This window comes from Saccostrea echinata, unplaced genomic scaffold (assembly GCF_033153115.1).
Source record: "Saccostrea echinata isolate AGI-Se365-2 ecotype Australia unplaced genomic scaffold, CSIRO_AGI_Sech_v1 ptg000002l, whole genome shotgun sequence".
Taxonomy (NCBI): Eukaryota; Metazoa; Mollusca; class Bivalvia; order Ostreida; family Ostreidae; genus Saccostrea; species Saccostrea echinata.
The window spans coordinates 7,295,061-7,315,270 of NW_026889751.1; the positions used below are offsets into that span (position 1 = coordinate 7,295,061).

General features: G+C 34.6%; 1 protein-coding gene across 1 annotated transcript in view; it reads left to right on the forward strand.

Annotated features, from left to right (window-relative positions):
- The window catches only part of LOC133203914 (trans-Golgi network integral membrane protein 2-like), a 72,417-nt gene extending 52,207 nt beyond the window's left edge, over positions 1 to 20,210 (forward strand). The window contains exons 10-13 of the mRNA XM_061339712.1: positions 7,939 to 8,067; positions 9,239 to 9,367; positions 15,238 to 15,350; positions 15,593 to 20,210. Coding sequence (XP_061195696.1) covers positions 7,939 to 8,067; positions 9,239 to 9,367; positions 15,238 to 15,350; positions 15,593 to 15,733 — 512 coding nt within the window. The 3' untranslated portion in view covers positions 15,734 to 20,210. The remainder of the gene's footprint in view (positions 1 to 7,938; positions 8,068 to 9,238; positions 9,368 to 15,237; positions 15,351 to 15,592) is intronic.

The following is a 20,210-nucleotide window of genomic DNA, read 5'->3' on the forward strand; positions in this document are numbered from 1 at the left end:
GAGAATATTAAATCTATCTTTCTACGTTTATTATTACAACAAACTTTGTAAGTGATTTTAAACTGTATGCATTGAATAATTCACGATCATTAGCTGTATGCATATTACGGTCTCCATGTTCAGCTCAATGTTTAGTTATGTAACCCAACGCGCGAATCCCACGCTGTTGATCGAGGTCACCAGTGCACTAGCCACCTGTGGCCATAAACAAAGCTAGTATTTGTGATCGCGTATAATGTCAATTTTGTACAAAGAGCTATTAATTAATGGAAAGGTATGTTTTTAATTATATCGAATCAGTAAGATTACTTTACCGATCTTTTATAATCTTAATTCCAAACACTGGTGCAAAAAATCATTTTGAATTTTAATCGCTGTTTTTGTCTGTTCACGCAACAATACATTTTATAAAAAGTTGCTCTATCCCGTGTTGTTGTATTTTAATTCATCTGCAATTGTAATTGAATGGGGGCTTCGGTAAATAATTGTAGTTACTACGCATGCTACGCACATATTATTTTTACCATCACTCTTGTGAATGTCCATTTATTATTTATAGAATTAAATAAACATTAACATAAATAAAAATTCCTTCAAATGTACTATAATTCAAGTCTTTGTAAGATAGCAAACAGTTTCATCCATCTCTGCCGCTTTGTGTCTTAAGTGTTGTAGTCCAGTCCTCGTTTACATACACGGTGCCACAGAGAGCCGCGGGCACCTCGATGTTGAAATACATTGTGTACTCTGATAGTTGCTCTACACCGCACAAACAACTAACGTGTACATGCAGTGTAGTAATTGGCAAAGATTGTTTGAAAAATATAAACTCGCATGTGTTCGCTATGAAGCATTCAGTTTAAAATTTTATTTACAGTGGCGCCGCGTTTATCCGGACGCCATTTATCCGGACGCTTCACCATCCGGACGATATTTTTTGGGAACCAATTTTTTCCACGTTATTTTGTCTCATTAATCCGGAAATTCGCGTTCCGTATCCGGACGGTCAATTTCTACTACAAAAACGTAATAGTTCATTGAAAAATGACTCGTTTATCCGGACGGTAATTTTTCAAGAAACGACTTTTTCACACTTTGCTTGCATTCGTGTTAATTGTTGTAAAAACATTGGCCATGCAGTCAGTTTGAAGACGGTTACCTGTGACCTACAAACAATAGCGTCTGTTATTATCGTGTGTTTACCCTAATTCAATCACACGTTTATCTTTAATATTTAGCTGACACTTGTGCATTAATTAAATAATAATCTGTTCAAAATCATATTGCTAACCGTATGTACATCGGTAAATTCAGGAGAATTTTGGAGAGTTGTAAATAAAATGAACAAATAATTAAATAACGAGCGATTTCGTAATGCTCTTTATCATGTTGATTGCGTTAGTTTAAAATACTGTTTTCCATTTCTAAAAACGTAAACATACGTATATCTCTATTTAATGTACATGAACTACCGTTTACAAACGTCCATTGCTTTAGAAAAGATATATAAAACTGGCGTTACGTACAGAAGTTGATTACGTTTATCAACTGAAGGTATTTTTAATGATCGAAATTCAAACTTAGCGACTGTAGAAAAAAAAATATTGATAATCATGAAGATGGCTTGTGTTTACGAGTGTTTTTAATACTTTGTTTGTGTAAGCTTGCAGTTAATTTTATAATAACCCTGTGTAATGAATATACGGGGAATATACGGGGTTAGTTTATATTTGAACATTTTTAATGATGATGCTGAACAGTTCTGTCATATCATATGAGCTTCAATAATTTTAATATATGGCTAAATAAAACAACTGTAGATCAAAATTTGCTCAGCCCATGAAGTCACAGGCCAAAGAGAAGGCGAATTAAATTAGGAGGTCTCAGCATAAAATTGCCCATCCATTTTTTTTATTGTGTAAATTACATTTTAATATATTTTTTTCTTAAATCAATTACTGCTTTTAAAACAATAAACCAAAATATAACTTAAAAGTTTTTTTCTTTGCTGTCACATTTGAAACAAGAATGTGCATATATACAATGTACATGCTTAGAGAGTGCTTTTTTAGATGTGATTCAATTATCCGGACGATTCATTTATCCGAACGATTTCGTTGGGGACAGAGGCGTCCGGATAAACGAGGCGCCACTGTACATGTAGATACCTTATAAGAACAAAATAAAGTAAATGTATAACACCTAGAACAATGTTTAAAAATTAAAATACAAATATCGTGTGCTCGGAAGGGAAGATGGCTTGAAAGGGTGTGTCTGTGAATGCTTGGATCTAGCAACACACTTCGCAAAGTTAAGCATACTTGTGTCCAAATCCTTTAAAAGTGGGGGCAATCCCCAATCCTCGCAACCTTCCTTTTTGAATCAAAAAATATATACCATACTGAGAGTTGTATATAGAGCGGGAATGTTATTTTATTAGTCCTTAAAGGCACAACTTAAGAAATGACTTATAAATTTTTTTTAGATAAGATTGTTTCGCGATACAGCTGTGATAAATCTTAGGAACTTCTAAAGTTATAACTTAGGCATATCTTAAGATGTCATGTCAAGCATTCAGTCAGATCTATTACGACGTCCATATTACCATATAAGAGAATGAAATTTTGTTTTGTATATAAAGTGGTTATTACAAATATGCGTGTTACAAAAATGTATGTTGAAATCTTCAAAAGCTATCGAATTATTTGCATACGTGTACTCGTACATATGTACATTGATCAACACTGATCAAGTGTATACCGGGACCCGGGATAGTCTTATTGTAGCTCTTGCTTTGTCAAATCATTACTTTCATATCCCTTGCATTTAAAAAAAACATTGTTATAAAAAAAATAATAATCTGACATATAACAAGTATACATGTAGCGTGTGCAATTTATTTGGCTAGGGGCATGTACACACGTGGTTCGAAACTGTAGGGGGCTACAAATGCGGCCATAACTAGTATATTTTTGAGGTGTTATAAAAAACAAATAATACTCACAAAAGCTTATAAAATTGCTGTTCTATCGATACCTTATATGCCATGTTTCATCCACCAACAACGCCACGACATCGATGAGAAATACGTTTCTACACGGGCATTTTCTTCGAAAAGGATAGGAAGTTAATGAATTAAAATAATTAATTCTTTTAGTTAACGCATTATGTTTACCTCTTTATTTGTTGTATGCAATAAGTATAGACCTTACTAATAATGACTGTTTGGTTGTCACACCTGTGCATGTGTCGTGTGAGGTACAGCGGTAAGGTAAATTACCGAGAGTCGCGATGTGCGGGGTGATTCAGAATACCCTAAATGACTGTGGTCCATTGAATTTCTACTAGTAAATCAACCTGTCAAATCTAACATGGGCCCACATAATACGACTAAATTCGTTTCATGAATGAACTGGTTCTTAACAAATATATGTACAGTATACACTATCTTTTCTTTAGATCTGTTTGTTTATTATTTTCAACCACAATCTGAAGTACACGAAATCCATGCACATCGGCGCTACACCTGTCAATCAAAATCACTTGATATTGTGAACTCAGTCTGGTGTTACGGCAGCATTTCCGAAGTGATTCAAAATATTCTATCGGCTAATTCTAATTTTTCGCGTTGAATAATAATATTTTGGAACAAAGTTGGAATTAAGGCTGGAGCTGCATGCTGTGAATTTATCACACCTGCAGTCTGCAGTCTTCCCTTCTTACATGTATATGAAGCATCTGTTGAGTAATGAATCAGAGAGCATAATATGCGGAACAAGTTTGATTGAGATTTTTGCTTTTCCTTTAAGATAAAATGATTAATAACATAATTTATGCATCTAATAGATACATATAAATGTACATGTATAGCTTTTTAAAAACAAGAATCTGTAATTAAAAATGTGAAAGTGAAGAGTTTAGGTAATTGTTCTTAGCCAAAATTTAATGACAGTTCATTCCTTCCTAGTCTCTATATAACTTTTAATTACGGCCGTGCCCTCTCCCCTTCAAAAGATGTCTAATACATGCTTTTAAATTCTGTTTATGTATCAAGAAATTTCCACAGGTACTTGTGGACAGGATCCCCCCCCCCCCCCCCCAATTCAACCCCAATGTTTGTTGGACATTTTTTTCCACAAATTATATTTATTACACTTATTCATCTTGTGTACCATAGGAAAAAATCGAGTACAAGTACCTGTGGAAATTTCTATTTGCCCCCCCCCCCCCCTTCCCAAAAAAAACTGAAATTGTTTTCTACGGGCTTGACAACAGGTACTTGTGGACAGACCCCCCCCCCCCCGATATTCAACCCCGGGGCTTGTTGGACATTTTTTCCACAAATTATATTTATTGCACTTACTCATCATGTGTACCATATGAAAAAATCGTGAAAACCCCAAAATAATCGTTCCACACAAGAAATGCCTCACTATGTATAGTTAAAACATTAATTTTTCATATTTCTTGATGAAATTAACATTAATAAAATCAACACAAAATTAATACCGAATTACATATCACTTGAATTTATCATAAAGCAGAAAATCTGTTCTGCGGGCTTCAAGGCCAGCTCAGGAACCTAAAGATGTCCTCATTTAATTTCCAAGTCCAGTACAGAACGTAAATTAAATGAAATAAATCACACGATCACTGGGAAGAACTCAAAGAAAGAAGACTCTTGAGGAAAAGATATTATGATTCGACTTATAGACTGAAATAAACCGATATTCTCTTTTTGCCACTCTTTCCTGGTGCCCTGGGACTCTGAATGTAGGATCAGTATTTTTCTCACAGGTCCGTTGTACGGATTGTACGGGGGGGGGGGGGGGGGGGGGGGGGGGGGGGGGGGGGCAGACCTTCTGAAAATAGTCTTTTGTTGTAGTTTTAATATGTAAATTTTGATTTAGTTGCTGCTTGCACCCTCCCCACTCTTTGTTTCTCTACGGTCATACATAGGCGAATCCCAGCAAAAATGTAATGACCCCCCCCCTCCAACACACACTTTTTTTTAAATGTGTATTGCGATAGGACTTAAAATTGGAAAACATTTTCTGTATATCTCTACATCGAAAAATATAAAACAAATATTTTTTTTTATATTTCCTTTTTAAAACAACATAGATAATTATGCATAGCTAATTAAATACTGAATTAAATATTTATCTTTGCAGACAATATGCTCTGGGTTATAGAACATGATGTGAAAGCGTATCGTAATGCACCTTGTAATCCTTTGGATTTTCAGATTTAAGGCCAATGCGAAAACCCAAAGACCCCGACATTTTATTATGCTACTGTAATCGAAGATCCGGGGGGCATACAATTTTTGTCCTGTCCACCTGTCTATTTGTCTGTTAGACTGTGTTAGCCTCTTCGTCCGCAAAAACTTTAACTATGCCCATAAAATTTGATTGGTTGGAACTACTGCTTTCATATTTCTTATGTGTATTCCTAGTAACAAGGACTTCCTTCAGGTACCAACATATTTTGACCTTGAACTTGGAGTTTGATCCTCTTTCGCAAAATTTTACCAAACTATAACCTTGGCCAAAACTTTTGAACAGTTGGTGCTATAGCTTTTATACTTCACATCTGTATCCCTTGTGATAAGTCTCCTCCTTGGGTATAAATATGTTTGACCATTTGACCTTGACCTTGGAGTTTGACCAACTTTTAAACAACTTTAGCCTTGACAATAACTTTTGAATGACTAGTACTAGGGCTTTTATATTACATAGGTAATTTTCTTGTGACAAGGCCTGTCAATGTATACCTTTAATTTTGACCATTTTACCTTGACCTTTGAGTATGTCCTACTTTTGAAAAACTTTAACCTTGGTTTTAACTTTTGAACAGTTGGTGCTAAGGCTTTTTTAATACCACATGTGTATTCCTTGTAACAATTAAGACCTTCCCTCAAGTACAAACAATTATGATCCCTTGACCTTGGAGTTTGACCTTTTAAAGAAATTAACCTTGGCCATAACTTTTAAACTGTTGCTGCTGTGGCTTTCATACTAGTATATATTTCACAGTATATTCTTTGTTCAAGACCTTTATTTGGGTAATAACATTTATTTTTATCTTTTGATCTTGACCATGGAGTTTGACTTGCATTTGAGAAACTTTTAACTTTTGCCATAAGATGCCATATGGGGCATCAGTGTTTCAAAAATCACACGTTGTTCAGTATCCAAATCGGGCATAAAACATTTACAATGATCCTTTAAAGCAGTGAGTTGAACCTAATAAATTACGACTATAGAAATTATGATAATTTATTTCGATGTATGGTCTAAAAAAACGTTTATTATACCTCTGTGAAAACTAGCTTACAAGTTAAAAATCACTAGTAAAATAGAATTTGATTGGCCGAGAAAGTCATGTGTCCATCATGTTTGCCCTGCAACAAAACGTCGTGTTTCACGATTGTGACGTCACAATTAAACGAGTGAGGAGTTAGATTGTTTATAGCGACGCTGCTAACTTCGTTCGCGCGGTAACAACAACTAAAAATTCACCCCAAAAAATCACCTTAATTAATGGAATTGCATACAGATAGTAGATTAAACGTTCTTTGTTAAAATGTTTGCACTTTTCAAAATTCGTTTATGGAAATACAGCTGACATACGTCATGAGACGTCACAGTCTAGACGTTCCAAATGTCTCGTGCTGTTTGAAGAGGCGGATCTTAAAATTAAGTGAACAATGCACTCGCCCAACGGTCGCACTGTCAACATATTATCGTTGATTGATTGTGTCGATTTAAATGTGTAAAAGTGTAATGGTGTTTGAATGTTACTGGTGTGATCACACAAACTTGTCACATAGGAATTTTTTTTTAATGAAATGAGGCTATTGGTGTACCTGTAACTTACATCTCTTTCATATCGTTCTCATCAAATGCATGTTTGCTTTATTGATTGGATTTCCTTTGTAATTCCTGCATTTTGGTTAATTCGGTATTATAAACAATTTATTGCATAATAGTGAGGGAGACATAAGATTTCTTCGCAAATGAAAAATCATATTTCCCTCGGGCGTTGCCTCCGGGGAGTATGATTTTTCATGGGCGAAGAAATCTTCATGTTGCCCTCGGGGAATATGATTTTTTATGGGCGAAGAAATCTTCATGTCTCCCTTACTATCATGCAATAAATGCAAACTGCGAACTTGTCAATTCCGAAACACACAAAAGGGTATCGCTGATATCATACAGAGTGTATCATTGCCTTGATCAGGCCTATAGGAAGCAAATTCAGGGGTTTTTTTTTTGGGGGGGGGGGGGGGCAGCCATACATTTTCAGTCGACAGTTCAGGGGGCACTACTACCATAAATTTCCTGACAAGCAAAAAAAAGGTCACCAACTACAAAAAATTCCTTGACAAGCAAAAAAAAAAGAAGGTTATCAGACGTTTTTATTGAGGTGGCACAAGCTATAGTATCTATGTCTACTATAGTAATCTATATATCGGCAAAATTATTGGGGGGGGCCCTCCCTCGGTTCCTACGGCCATGTTGATTAAATTTAGGGTCACTAAGGAAAGAATGTTTTGACTGGATGAATGGTCTGAAAGAACATGTGTTAACTTGTCGAGTCGGTAACACATAGATGGGGTTTGCTTATAACCAGAGTGTGTCATGGTTTGATGCAAGGTCATTTGAACGAGTTCAAGGTCATCAACAGAGAAACAACATTCCTTAACTGTCTTTCTACTGGTGAGACATTGCAAGTTGATACCCCTTACAAGATTGCTTATAACCTTAGAATGTGGCATGACCTTGACTCAAGGTCACTTCTTCCTGTTCGCAGCTCCAACGGAAGACCTACTCGTTGCTTTGCAACGAGCTCTGCTCTAGTTGCTATTATCTTCATGCTTTAATGTCATGTCATTTTAAAAATTTTTGAAATAAGAGAATTTTAATACTGTAGATGGAAAAGATAGTGGAAAAGAAACACAACAGACTGGGAAAGAAGGTGGCCAAAGTGGGAAGGGGAATTCTGGAAATGATAATGGAGGAAGTGGGAAACCAAACGACAAAGGCAAAGTAGAGAAAGAGGGTAAGAAAAATTGTGATGAGTATTCATTAAAAAAAGCAACATAACCAATGATATCCAACCATACGTAAAAAATTAAATATGCCCCAAAATATTAAGCATCAAAATTGACAAAATGTTCTGGATTGCTGGCAGTTTTCCCGTATATCTGGTAAAAGTTAAAACTACGTTAGACATTATCCCCCATAGCTTAAAATATAGGTATATATAGAAAATGAAATGTAAATGATCACATTTGTCTGTGGTACCTCTTGCTGTCTAACTGTCTGCCTATCTGTAAACTTTTCCCATTTTCGACTTCTGATGAAAAACACAGAGCCAGTTTAAACCAAACTTGCCACAAAACATGCTTGGGTAAAGGTTATTGACGTTTGTTCAAATGAAGGGCCACGCCCTCTTTCAAGGGGAGACAATTAAGAACTAGTGAAAATGGAAAAGGGACATCTTTCAGATATCTTCTTCTCAAGAACCATTTGGCCAAAAAGATAAAACTTACATAAAGACTTTATTACATACATGTAGTTTAGATTCAATTTTGTTCAAATCTGAACCTGTGGGTAGGGTGGACCCACAATGGCCGATGAAGGTTTGACATAAAAATACAATTGTACAAATAAAATATCTTTCAAAATCTTCTTAAGAACAGCAAAGCTATGATTAGTCATATTTATATGGAAGCTTCCTCAGGGAAAAGAAAATCTAGTGTTATGTTGCATTTCTGATATTGTGTCACACTATGACAGAATAACACTTTGATATTCTATCACAGTACTGTGACAAAATAACAATTTTCTTCAATAAATAAATTACAGTCACTGTATTTCACTGTTGAAAATGTAATAAATGGCTTATTTCCAACAAAATTTATATGCATGAGAGAATGGTTTTGCAAAATCAGATTTTATGGGAATGTTGATGAACAACTAGTTGAAATTGGATTGGAATGTCACATAAAATTTACATGTCTATAACTGGTAGTTAATTTGTAATGTTTTCAAATATTCCTTATTCTTAAGTTTTCTTTGTAGCATATATTAAAAGTGTGTGTTTATAAAAGTAGTTGTAATTTTTGAAAATCAAAAATGAGTGATGTTTATTTTATTGCTATTATCTTCATGCTTTAATGTCATGTCATTTTGAAAATTTTTGAAATAAGAGAATTTTAATACTGTAGATGGAAAAGATAGTGGAAAAGAAACACAACAGACTGGGAAAGAAGGTGGCCAAAGTGGGAAGGGGAATTCTGGAAATGATAATGGAGGAAGTGGGAAACCAAACGACAAAGGCAAAGTAGAGAAAGAGGGTAAGAAAAATTGTGATGAGCATTCATTAAAAAAAGCAACATAATCAATGATATCCAACCATAAGTAAAAAATTAAATATGCCCCTTAATATTAAGCATCAAAATTGGCAAAATATTCTGGATTGCTGGCAGTTTTCCCGTATATCTGGTAAAAGTTAAAACTACGTTGGACATTATGCCCCGTAGCTTAAAATATGGGTATATATAGAAAATGAAATGTAAATGATCACATTTGTCTGTGGTACTTCTTGCTGTCTGACTGTCTGCCTGTCCGTAAACTTTTCCCATTTTCGACTTCTGATGAAAAACACAGAGCCAGTTTAAACCAAACTTGCCACAAAACATGCTTGGGTAAAGGTTATTTACGTTTGTTCAAATGAAGGGCCACGCCCTTTTTCAAGGGGAGACAATTTAGAATAAGTGAAAATGGAAAAGGGACATCTTTCAGATATCTTCTTCTCAAGAACCATTTGGCCAAAAAGATGAAACTTACATAAAGGCTTTATTACGTAGTTTAGATTCAGTTTTGTTCAAATCTTGACCTGTGGATAGGGTGGGCCCACAATGGCCGATCAAGGTTTGACATAGGAATACAATTGTACATATGAAATATCTTTCAAAATCTTCTTAAGAACAGCAAAGCCATGATTAGTCATATTTATATGGAAGCTTCCTCAGATATTGTTGACTCAAATTTGTTCAAATCATGACCCACAGGGATAGAGTGGGGTGGCAATGTGTGATCAAAGTATTACACAGGTTTTTATAGATGAAATTTTCTACATGCTTTCACGCAAAGCAAAGCCATGATTGGTCATATGAACACAGAATCATCCTCAGGTAGTGCAAATTGAAGTTCAATGTTCATTCAAATCATGATGCCAGGGGTTAGGGTGGACACAATAGGGAGATCAAAGTTATAGATAGAATTATATAGGAAATTTTTTTAAAATCATTTTCTCAAGAACAGCAAAGCACTGAGTAGTCATATAAATATAGAAGCATCCTCAGGTAGTGTTGATTGAAGGTTTCTCAAATCATGTTCCCTGGGGGGTAAGGGTGGGGTAAAATAGAAGATCAATCTTTTACATAGAAATATATATAAGTAAGATCTTTAAAAATCTCTTAAAGCCATGATTAGTCGAAAGATTTGGAAGCATCATCAGTAAGTGTAGATTCAAGTTTGTTCAAATCATGATCTTTGATGGGGTTGTGGGGGGAGGGGGTGTACTTATATATTAATACTGACCTGATTTCTGCTTTTCTGTAGCCAAAGTGCACAAGTGAGCAATGTAGCCCATGGTCCTCTTTTTTTATATTAAAATACATTGGTTACCATGCAAAGTTGAAATTATTTTTTCGAGGAAACAACTCTAATAATGAACACCTAATGTTAATTAAAGGACCCCTTTAAAAAAGGAGATAGGTTAACAAGGCGTGAAGAATGCCTATAGCTACAGATATGTAAAAATCCTACTCAGTTTGTGAATTTAGTATTTAGAGTAAAGTTATCTTTAATATTGAAATTTATGAAATTATGATAAACGAAACTTTTCTGAGGAAAATTTTCTCAGCAAAAATTATTCTGTTATTTAAAAAATAATGTGGTATCTGTGGGGTTCGAATCCTAGCAATAAAAATCCTGAGTATTGTTTTCCTTTGAGACTAATGCGCTAATCACTACCACCCCTACTAATTATTTTGTGATTTAAATTCAAGACACGTGGTGTAGGTTTACCCATTCAAGGGTTATAGGGTAGAACCGGTTTTATTAATAAAATTGGCAGTAAACAGGAAATTGCTAGTCTTTTTCTTTTAAAAAGATATCCTATAAAAATGTGTTTCCAGACATCTCTGAGAGATTTTCTTGATTTTAAACAGAGAAGGGTGGGGGGGGGGGGGGGGGTGTTAAAATCACAATTTAATCTTCGCTTTTGTGATAATTTAAAGGCAAAAATTGGAGCTCAGTAGTGACAATTTTTCCAAAATCGCCCAATACGCTGTTAAAAAAAGTGTGTAATATCTTCTACAATGAACCTGTGTTTACCTTATACGTCTATTGTTATTAATGCGCACAGAGGATCTTACTATGTACAAATGACCAATCATTGAATGAATAGCAACGTTTACTGGACAACTACATGTACATGTTTACATTTTACTTGGAACACGTGGCTCAGGTCAATCTACGATCGATATTAAATGGACTGCAAAAACCAATTTAAAAAAGAACAACTTTTTTATGAAAAAATACAATGATTAGAAACTATAAAAGATTTCACAGGCGTTTGCAATTTGTTGTTACGCTGTCAACTAGAAAATGTACATGTATACAATAAAATGTAGTCTGTGCCACGTTCGGAACACCTGCACTTCAAGGTTAAGGAAAACGAGCAGCATCCCTTAGGTATCTTAACAGTTAAATGGACAACATTTTTTTTTTTTTTTTTTTTTTTTTCTTTTTTTATTACATTACAATACCCGAGATTACATGTGTCTTTGGCCGGGGAACCCGCCTGACAATTGTATTCACCAATAGTACAACAAAGGAATACAGAGTCAATGAAATTGCCTTACAGTTTGGCTTTGCGAAAACATGAATTCTACGTTTATCTAACAAATGTTTGTAATTGTAGCATGGGAATGATATAATAAAAATGGACAGATTACTTTTCATCTACGAAATGTATGGAAAAAAAATTTGGGGGGCCTTTCCGATCACCTGTAGATTTGTTTTTTTCCCAAGCATATAAATTGCAGTAGTAACCGTAGTAACCCACATTGCAATTCAACTCATTCAGCTGATTTTTCAGTTTAAGCCATGTTGGTACCTCATTTGCTAATCTGATGCCAAAAATATAGTCCCAGTTTCCATGCAAGTGTTTTTGTCCAAAAAGAAATTTTAATACACAACTGCAGAAAATAATTTCATTAGGAATATTTATTGAAGTTTGAATGAATTTAAGAGAGACTGAAGTAGATATCTACATATATAATACAATGATGAAAACTGAAATGCAACGTAACTTTTCTGTTTACATGTTTCCCCATGGAAGTCACTTCCTAGCCTTATATCCGTGAATAATTTACCTCATCTCACTGTAGTCTCGCTAAATCTCGCCAGAGCTACTGTCAGAGCTACTCTGAACTCCTCGAGTTTTATAATTTGTGTAATACCGGAAAAAAAAGATTCTGAACACATTAATAGTGGTGACTACGCTACATAGCTCCTGATGAAAATTGGCATTTAAATCATTTTTGTCGTACCATTGACTAAATGGATTTTCAAGGTATAGTGGGTCTTTGCTCCATGTTTTTGTTAGCCAAAAAATGTATATTGTTACACAAAGTTTGAGGATAAACTTTCAAAAAATGGAGCGAAGACCCACTCATATCGAAAAAAATGTTTTGTAGTCAGAAAATGATCCTTTTGCACTCTTTAGTGCGTGTATGCTATTTCACAGGCAAATAATTTTAATCTTTGTGAGATCTTTGCAAAGAACAAGTCTCAATAAGGCTTATCTGTGGTCCCCGGTCACTTGTTAAATTTCGAACATTTATTAAAATTTTTAAAAATTAAATTTTATTATTAACTAATGTCTTTATTATTTGAATCATCATCTAAAAAGGTCAAACAATAGATATAGGCAGCATACTAAGCTGCACATTGAAGACAGGGTCCTTTGATTTTCATGAATATCAAAAGAAATCAGTGACAGGTACATGTACACACTTCAAAGCTTTCGTAAACACCAAGCCCAGGTTTGTTCCGAGTCGAGTTTGAAATATAATGTGTGTATTATATGTGTAAATGTTGAGTGAAAATATCTTTGTTGAACAACCTCTATTTTTCTAATTAAAAGTATTGTAATTTTGAATCTTTTCGCTGACTTCATTTACATGCGATCAACCTCTTTATGACCTGTTAAGAATCATAACAAGCCACATGGATTTGTATCATTACGGGCAAATGACCTGTTTAGAATCATAACAAGCCACATGGATTTGTATCGTTACGGGCAAATGCCCCCAGTAAACGTGCTAGTTCTCAGTTGAAACGTACTCAGTTTTATATAGATCAGCATGGACTTGTTTGGTTCATCTTGTTATAGCTTTTATTGCCAAAGTTTTGTAAATAGAAAATTGTATTAATATTTTGTAGTTGATTGTGAATCTTGAACATATAATATGTCTTCGAACAAGGAAAAATATCGTATCAAGATCTTCTTTTTATAGTATCTAATCTAAATATCTCCGCCCATTTCTATGTAATAGAGAAACCGTAGTCTGATCGGGGGAAAATGTTCCGGCATTTTTAAGTGCGATAGGTGTTAAAAATAGACTTGTATTTTTGGATTTGTTTAATTATTCATTATAAATACATCATGTTTTAATTAGAAATACTTCGTTATACTCAATGAAAACAAACAAAATACGGTATGCTAATATTTAACCGGTAAACCAAGGGTGTAAAAAGGGACCACACTACTATACTAAAGTAGAATACTCCCTTGGAGATTTTACATACCGGTATTTAAAGTACGAGGAATGTCCGGTAAAATCATGGACAAAGCGTTTTTATTGAAAAATAATGGGCGCACTAAACTAAAATTTTCAGCAAATGTTTATTAGCTCAGCTGAGCTGAAGGCTCAAGTGATCTTTTCTGATCGAAAGAGCTAGGTTCACTTTATGCATAAAATGGCCCTGTAGATAAACCAATTTATCCACTAACACACTATGCCCCTTTCTCAACATCAATATAAAGTAGAGACTTGGTGCTTTCAGTTTGTGTATAAAAGTTTCCTCTAAAGAGTCCAGGTACTCGAAAACAGGTTGTGTGAAATTGCGATGTTCTTGAATTTTGCAGAAAACAGGTGAATTTGAGAACCTTCAACAAAGAATTAAAATATGAGCACACCCCTCAATCCAAAAATTAAAATATATTTTATAATCTTAATAAGCACTTCTTTCGTAATATATTTGCACATTTTGGATCGGAGGTTGTGCTGTATACGAAATATTGAAAAATAGCATCATATTTTGGCCATTTTTGAAGTAATATTCGGGATATGTGAATAATGACGCAATTCATGACGTCATAATGTATTGACTATCAAGAAAATTACGTCATTTTTAGTAGAAATTCAGTCACCAAGTGTTCAAGTGATATTTATTGCCTTGTCGACTAAAACTATGCAGTTTTGATTTTTCAGAAATTTACAGGGTCAAAAAAGGCCCTAAGTGGCCCTTGCTCTTTGTCCGTTGTTGTCGTCGTAAACTTTTCACATTTTCATCTTCTTCTTGAGAACCACTGGGCCAATTTCGAACAAACTTGCCACAAAGTATCCTTGGGTAAAGGGGATTTAAGTTTGTTCAAATGAAGGGCCACTATTATTCCAAGGGGAGATAATTACGAATTTGTGAAAAATTAATGACATCATTTAAAAATCTGCTAGAAAATATGAAACTTATGGGAAGCATCCTCAGGTAATATAGATTCAAGTTTGTTCAAATCATGACCCCCAGGGGTAGGGTGGGACCACAATGGGCGATCAAAGTTTCACATAGGAAAAATCTTTAAAAATCTTATTCTTAAGAACATCAAAGTTATGATTGGCCATATTTTTTTGGTGTCTCATTAGACATTTTGAAAAACTTTAAAAATAACAAGATCATGATAATTAGGATTAATTTGTTTTACATTAAGAAGAGATACTAAACAGATATTTGATAAAAGTGTCATCAGACCTTAAAATGGATTTTAAAGAGAGATTTACCTCTTTGTCAAATAAAAGATAAATCTGTATGTAAATGAAGATTTCCAACTGATTCCTGTTAGAATTGTAAAATACAACTCTTTACCTTTCAGATTTGGCCTCCCTTAATCCTGAGTCCGAGCCTGAGGGTCATTTTATGGCTTACTTTTTGACAGCAGTTGTGTTATGTGTTGCAGGATATGTTATTTTCCACAACAAACAGAAGGTTTTTTTCTTCAGTTTTAAAATGAACGATCTGAATTTTTGTGACTATATTGGGTTTTTTCTCTTGATTACAATTTCATCTTTGAAAGTTTTTTTATTATATTCACTTCAAGTGTAGGTATGATAAATATTTTAAAAATTCAGTTTTTATCTTACTGAAAAAAACCTTTTAAGAACATGTTTATATACTTGTACCAAATGACACTGCATATATATAGCTGTGATATTTTATTCTTTCTGCAGATTGTTGCATTCATCATTGAAGGCCGAACTGGTCGAAGATCTTCACGTAGACCAAACAAAGATGGCTACAGCAGAGTGAAGACTGATGATGTTATGCCATCACTGGAAAAGTCAACCACATCTAAGAGTTATATTTATTGAGACATGAATAGTGGAGTGCTGAAAAAACCATGTATTTGCAGTGTACAAAATCAAAGGATAAGAGATTGTATATAAAGGGCTGGTTGATTTTCAAGCACATTTCGTATAATTATAGCTTTTTAGATCGACAATCTTCAAGCAAATACATAATTGGGATTTTCTTACAGAAAAAGGTTGGGGTAGTCTGTTTTTGCTTCCATTTTCCCAGCTTGCCTGTGATATACTTGTAGTTAAAAGAATAGGGAGAATTTAATATGCAAATATTATTAATGGATATACTAACCATCTGCTGATTAAAAAAGAATTTTGTCTGCAATTATCAACTTTATACTGAAGATGGAGGTCAAAATAAAATATATAGTGTACCATACAGGGGTAGATTTTGGGGTCATTGTTAGACGTGATTTAATTCTTATAGAAATATGTCTGTAAAAAGGGGTGTCATTGATACATCCAAAAACATTTATAGTGTTTAGTAAAATGTTTCCAGAAAACATAGTAAAAAAACACATTCCATATTAAAACCTATGTATATATGCAATTAGTTCATACTTTCAGTTTTGCAGTAGCATATTCATGCAGCATCACACTGCATGGGACTTTGTAATGTGTGTTTTTATCAGTGTTCCAATATTGTCATGTACATTTACGTGTTATTTTTGAATACTTGAAATATGCATATAAGATTCATTTCAAATTTAGAAGCTCAAGGGGAGAGAGTTTTAAATGCTGAGAGATTTTTCTTTTTTGTAAAAGTAAGCTACTGTTGATAAAAGTGAGGATTCACGCATCAGAAGAAAGTAACTTGCTTTTCTTTGTCCTCGATTATTTTATATAGTTACTTTCAGTTTACTTATTTTTGATACATCATTTGTATAGTCTTCTAAAAGAAGTTTTGTTAAATAATTAATACTGGATGTTCTAAATTTCAAATCTGATAGATATGTGAAACTTTGTTGTCAGACCAATAGTGAACTAGCTATGAACAATCAGAGGATAGTTTTTCAAATGACATAAGTCTACTTCTAAGACTATGCATCGGATAAGGATGCTGTAGTAATCACATTGTACAACTATCTACACCTTTTCTGACATTAACTTGAGCACCTTTTAATCAAAAGGCTTCAAGGCCTAGATGGATGATGGTTGAAAGAAGATAGATATATATATATATATATATATATATATATATATATCTATCTTAGTGGGTCACTTGGGCACAGGTCTAGGTCAGACTATATCTTCCATGACCATTAAACATTTTTTGTGAAAAAATGACTGAATATAAATATCTTTAATCCTAAAGGCTTCACATTTACCACATAGATGGAGGAATTTTTGAGAAGACACCAATAGATAATGTGTCAAAGGTCAAGGTCAGAAATTGTGATTATTGATATGATCATTATGATACAGAAACTTTGACATGTTTTAAATCAAAGAGTTCATATTTGAATAATGTAATTAAGGATTTTTTTTCCAAAATGAAACATCTATATACATGTATCTTTTACATAGATATACAATGGTTAGATGAAGTTATATGGAGTTTGGTGTCTTCAACAAATTAGAGTGCAGATGATAAATATTGACAAACAGATATGCCTATCATATCTTTTAGATGATGCAAGAATTTTGGTATTTTTAGCTCACCTCGACGATGTCGAGATGAGCTTATGCTATACCCCCGGCGTCGGCGTCGGCGTTAGCGTCGGCGTCCCAGGTTAAAGTTTTAGGAGCAAGTCCCATTCCCAAGTAACTATAAGCCCTACCTGGACCAAACTTGCATGGATGATGCATCTAGGGATGGACACTACCAAACTTGCTTCGGATGCTGGATCTGACCTAGATTTTCCAGAGGAGTGACCAGGTTAAAGTTTTAGGAGCAGGTCCATTCCCAAGTAACTATAAGCCCTACCTGGATCAAACTTGCATGGATGATGCATCTAGGGATGGACACTACCACACTTGCTTCGGATGCTGGATCTGACCTAGATTTTCTGGATGAGTGACCAGGTTAAAGTTTTAGGAGCAGGTCCCATTCCCAAGTAACTATAAGCCCTACCTGGATCAAACTTGCATGGATGATGCATCTAGGGATGGACACTACCACACTTGCTTCGGATGCTGGATCTGACCTAGATTTTCCAGATGAGTGACCAGGTTAAAGTTTTAGGAGCAGGTCCCATTCCCAAGTAACTATAAGCCCTATCTGGACCAAACTTGTATGGATGATGCATCTAGGGATGGACACTACCACACTTGCTTCGGATGCTGGATCTGACCTAGATTTTCAGTGAGTGACCAGGTTAAAGTTTTAGGAGCAGGTCCCATTCCCAAGTAACTATAAGCCCTACCTTGTCCAAACTTGCATGGATGATGCATCTAGGGATGGACACTACCACACTTGCTTCGGATGCTGGATCTGACCTAGATTTTCCAGATGAGTGACCAGATTAAAGTTTTAGGAGCAGGTCCATTCCCAAGTAACTATAAGCCCTACCTTGACAAAACTTGCATGGATGATGCATCTAGGGATGGACATGGCCACACTTGCTTCGGATGCTGGATCTGACCTAGATTTTCTGGATGAGTGACCAGGTTAAAGTTTTAGGAGCAGGTCCATTCCTAGGTAACTATAAGCCTACCTGGACCAAACTTGCATGGATGATGCATCTAGGGATGGACACTACCACACTTGCTTCGGATGCTGGATCTGACCTAGATTTTCCAGATGAGTGACCAGGTTTAGATTTAGGAGTAGTCTCGTTCCCAAGTAACTGTAATCCCTACCTGGACCAAACTTTCATGGATGATGCATCTAGGGATGTACACTAACCAACCTGCTTTGAATGCTGGATCTGACCTAGATTTTCCACATGAGTGAATTTTAGCCATATTTTAACCAAATTAGCATGCATGATTTATCTAGGGATGGACACTTCCAGACTTGCCTTGGATTCTGAATCTGATGTACATTTTCCAGATGAGTGACCAGGGTAATTTTTTTGGAGTAGCTATATAATATTATGGCCTGTTATGATTAAACTTGCATAGATGGTGCATCTAAGGATGAAAACTTCCAGACTTGCTTTGGATGTTGGAACTGACCAAAATTTTCTTGATTACTAAACAGGTCAAAAGTTTTTTGAGCAGGTCTATAATTAAATCAAACTTGCATGGATATTGATCTTGGGATGTACCCTAACTAGAAAAAAAATATGATGTGAAATTTGCCTTACATGTAGATAACATTCGTCGAGGTGAGCTTCGTAATCTTTGATTACCTATGTTTTTAATTTCATAACAGAGGTAAAAAAAAAAATTTAGGCCATTAGAAGATCAGGAACAAAACTGTTTATATTAATTTTTAATTTACACAATCTACAAAATCTTGAATATATTTCTGGATCTTTCACTTCATTTTCACTAAAGGAGATATATATATAGATTTTAAGCCACTAGCTCAAAAAATGGTCAAGATTATGGATTTAAGCACACTACCTGGCCCTGGATGACTTTGCTAGTATATTTACTGTGGTTGTAGTTCAGTTGCTTTTTTTGACTGTCATTTCTTTACCTTTATTTTTTTAATCTGATAACCAGATTTGTAAAATAAGCCCAAGGAAGTGTTCTATTTTAAACAGTAGACCTCTGTGACGACCACAATGGCCTTCAATAGGTGAACCAATTTTCATTGCTTTCACTTCAACAAATGCAGGAATAATCAGAGTACTTACCGTGTCAATTATTCTGCCATTTACATGAAGAAGCTATCCTGCTCATCAAAATTAATGACTGATTCCATCTATAAATATTACAATTATTGTCTGATTTTATACCGCGTTGACTTGGCAAAAGTAAGAGGTGATAGCTTTAAGGTCATGAGGAGTGTAAGCAGGCTTCTGATTGGCTGTTCAGGTTCATATCCTCACTTCATTTTTTTCCCAGTCTCCCTTATTGGGAACACAGCTTACTTTTCGGTCTAATCATGGTCGGTAGAAAGATTGAGCTTTTTGTCTTAAGTATTGATTATATGAGATTACACTCTCTATATAGCTTATATGATTCTTACTTTTGTCTCAGTGTACATTGCACATAGGTATGTGTGATTTTAATATGTTATGAAGTTGTTAGAGTTGCCCCCTGTTTCTGTTCTCTTATAGTTTCGTCACAAATTTTGATAATACAAATGAGTAGTTTATAACCTTTGTTCATTTTATATTAATGCTTGACGCTATATAATGTTTATGTTTGTAATATGTAATGTTACTTTGTAATATTTATTTTTTTTATTGTGTGGAGACCTATGAAATAGGCTATTTTTTTGTTTTTCATAAGTAAGCTGGTGTAAAATCAGAATTTCATTACTGATAAGTGACATCCTAAAAACACGTCTGACACACCCATAAATTGACTTATTTTGCAAATAATGTATTAAAATGGTAAATAAAAAATCAAACTACGGAACAGAGAA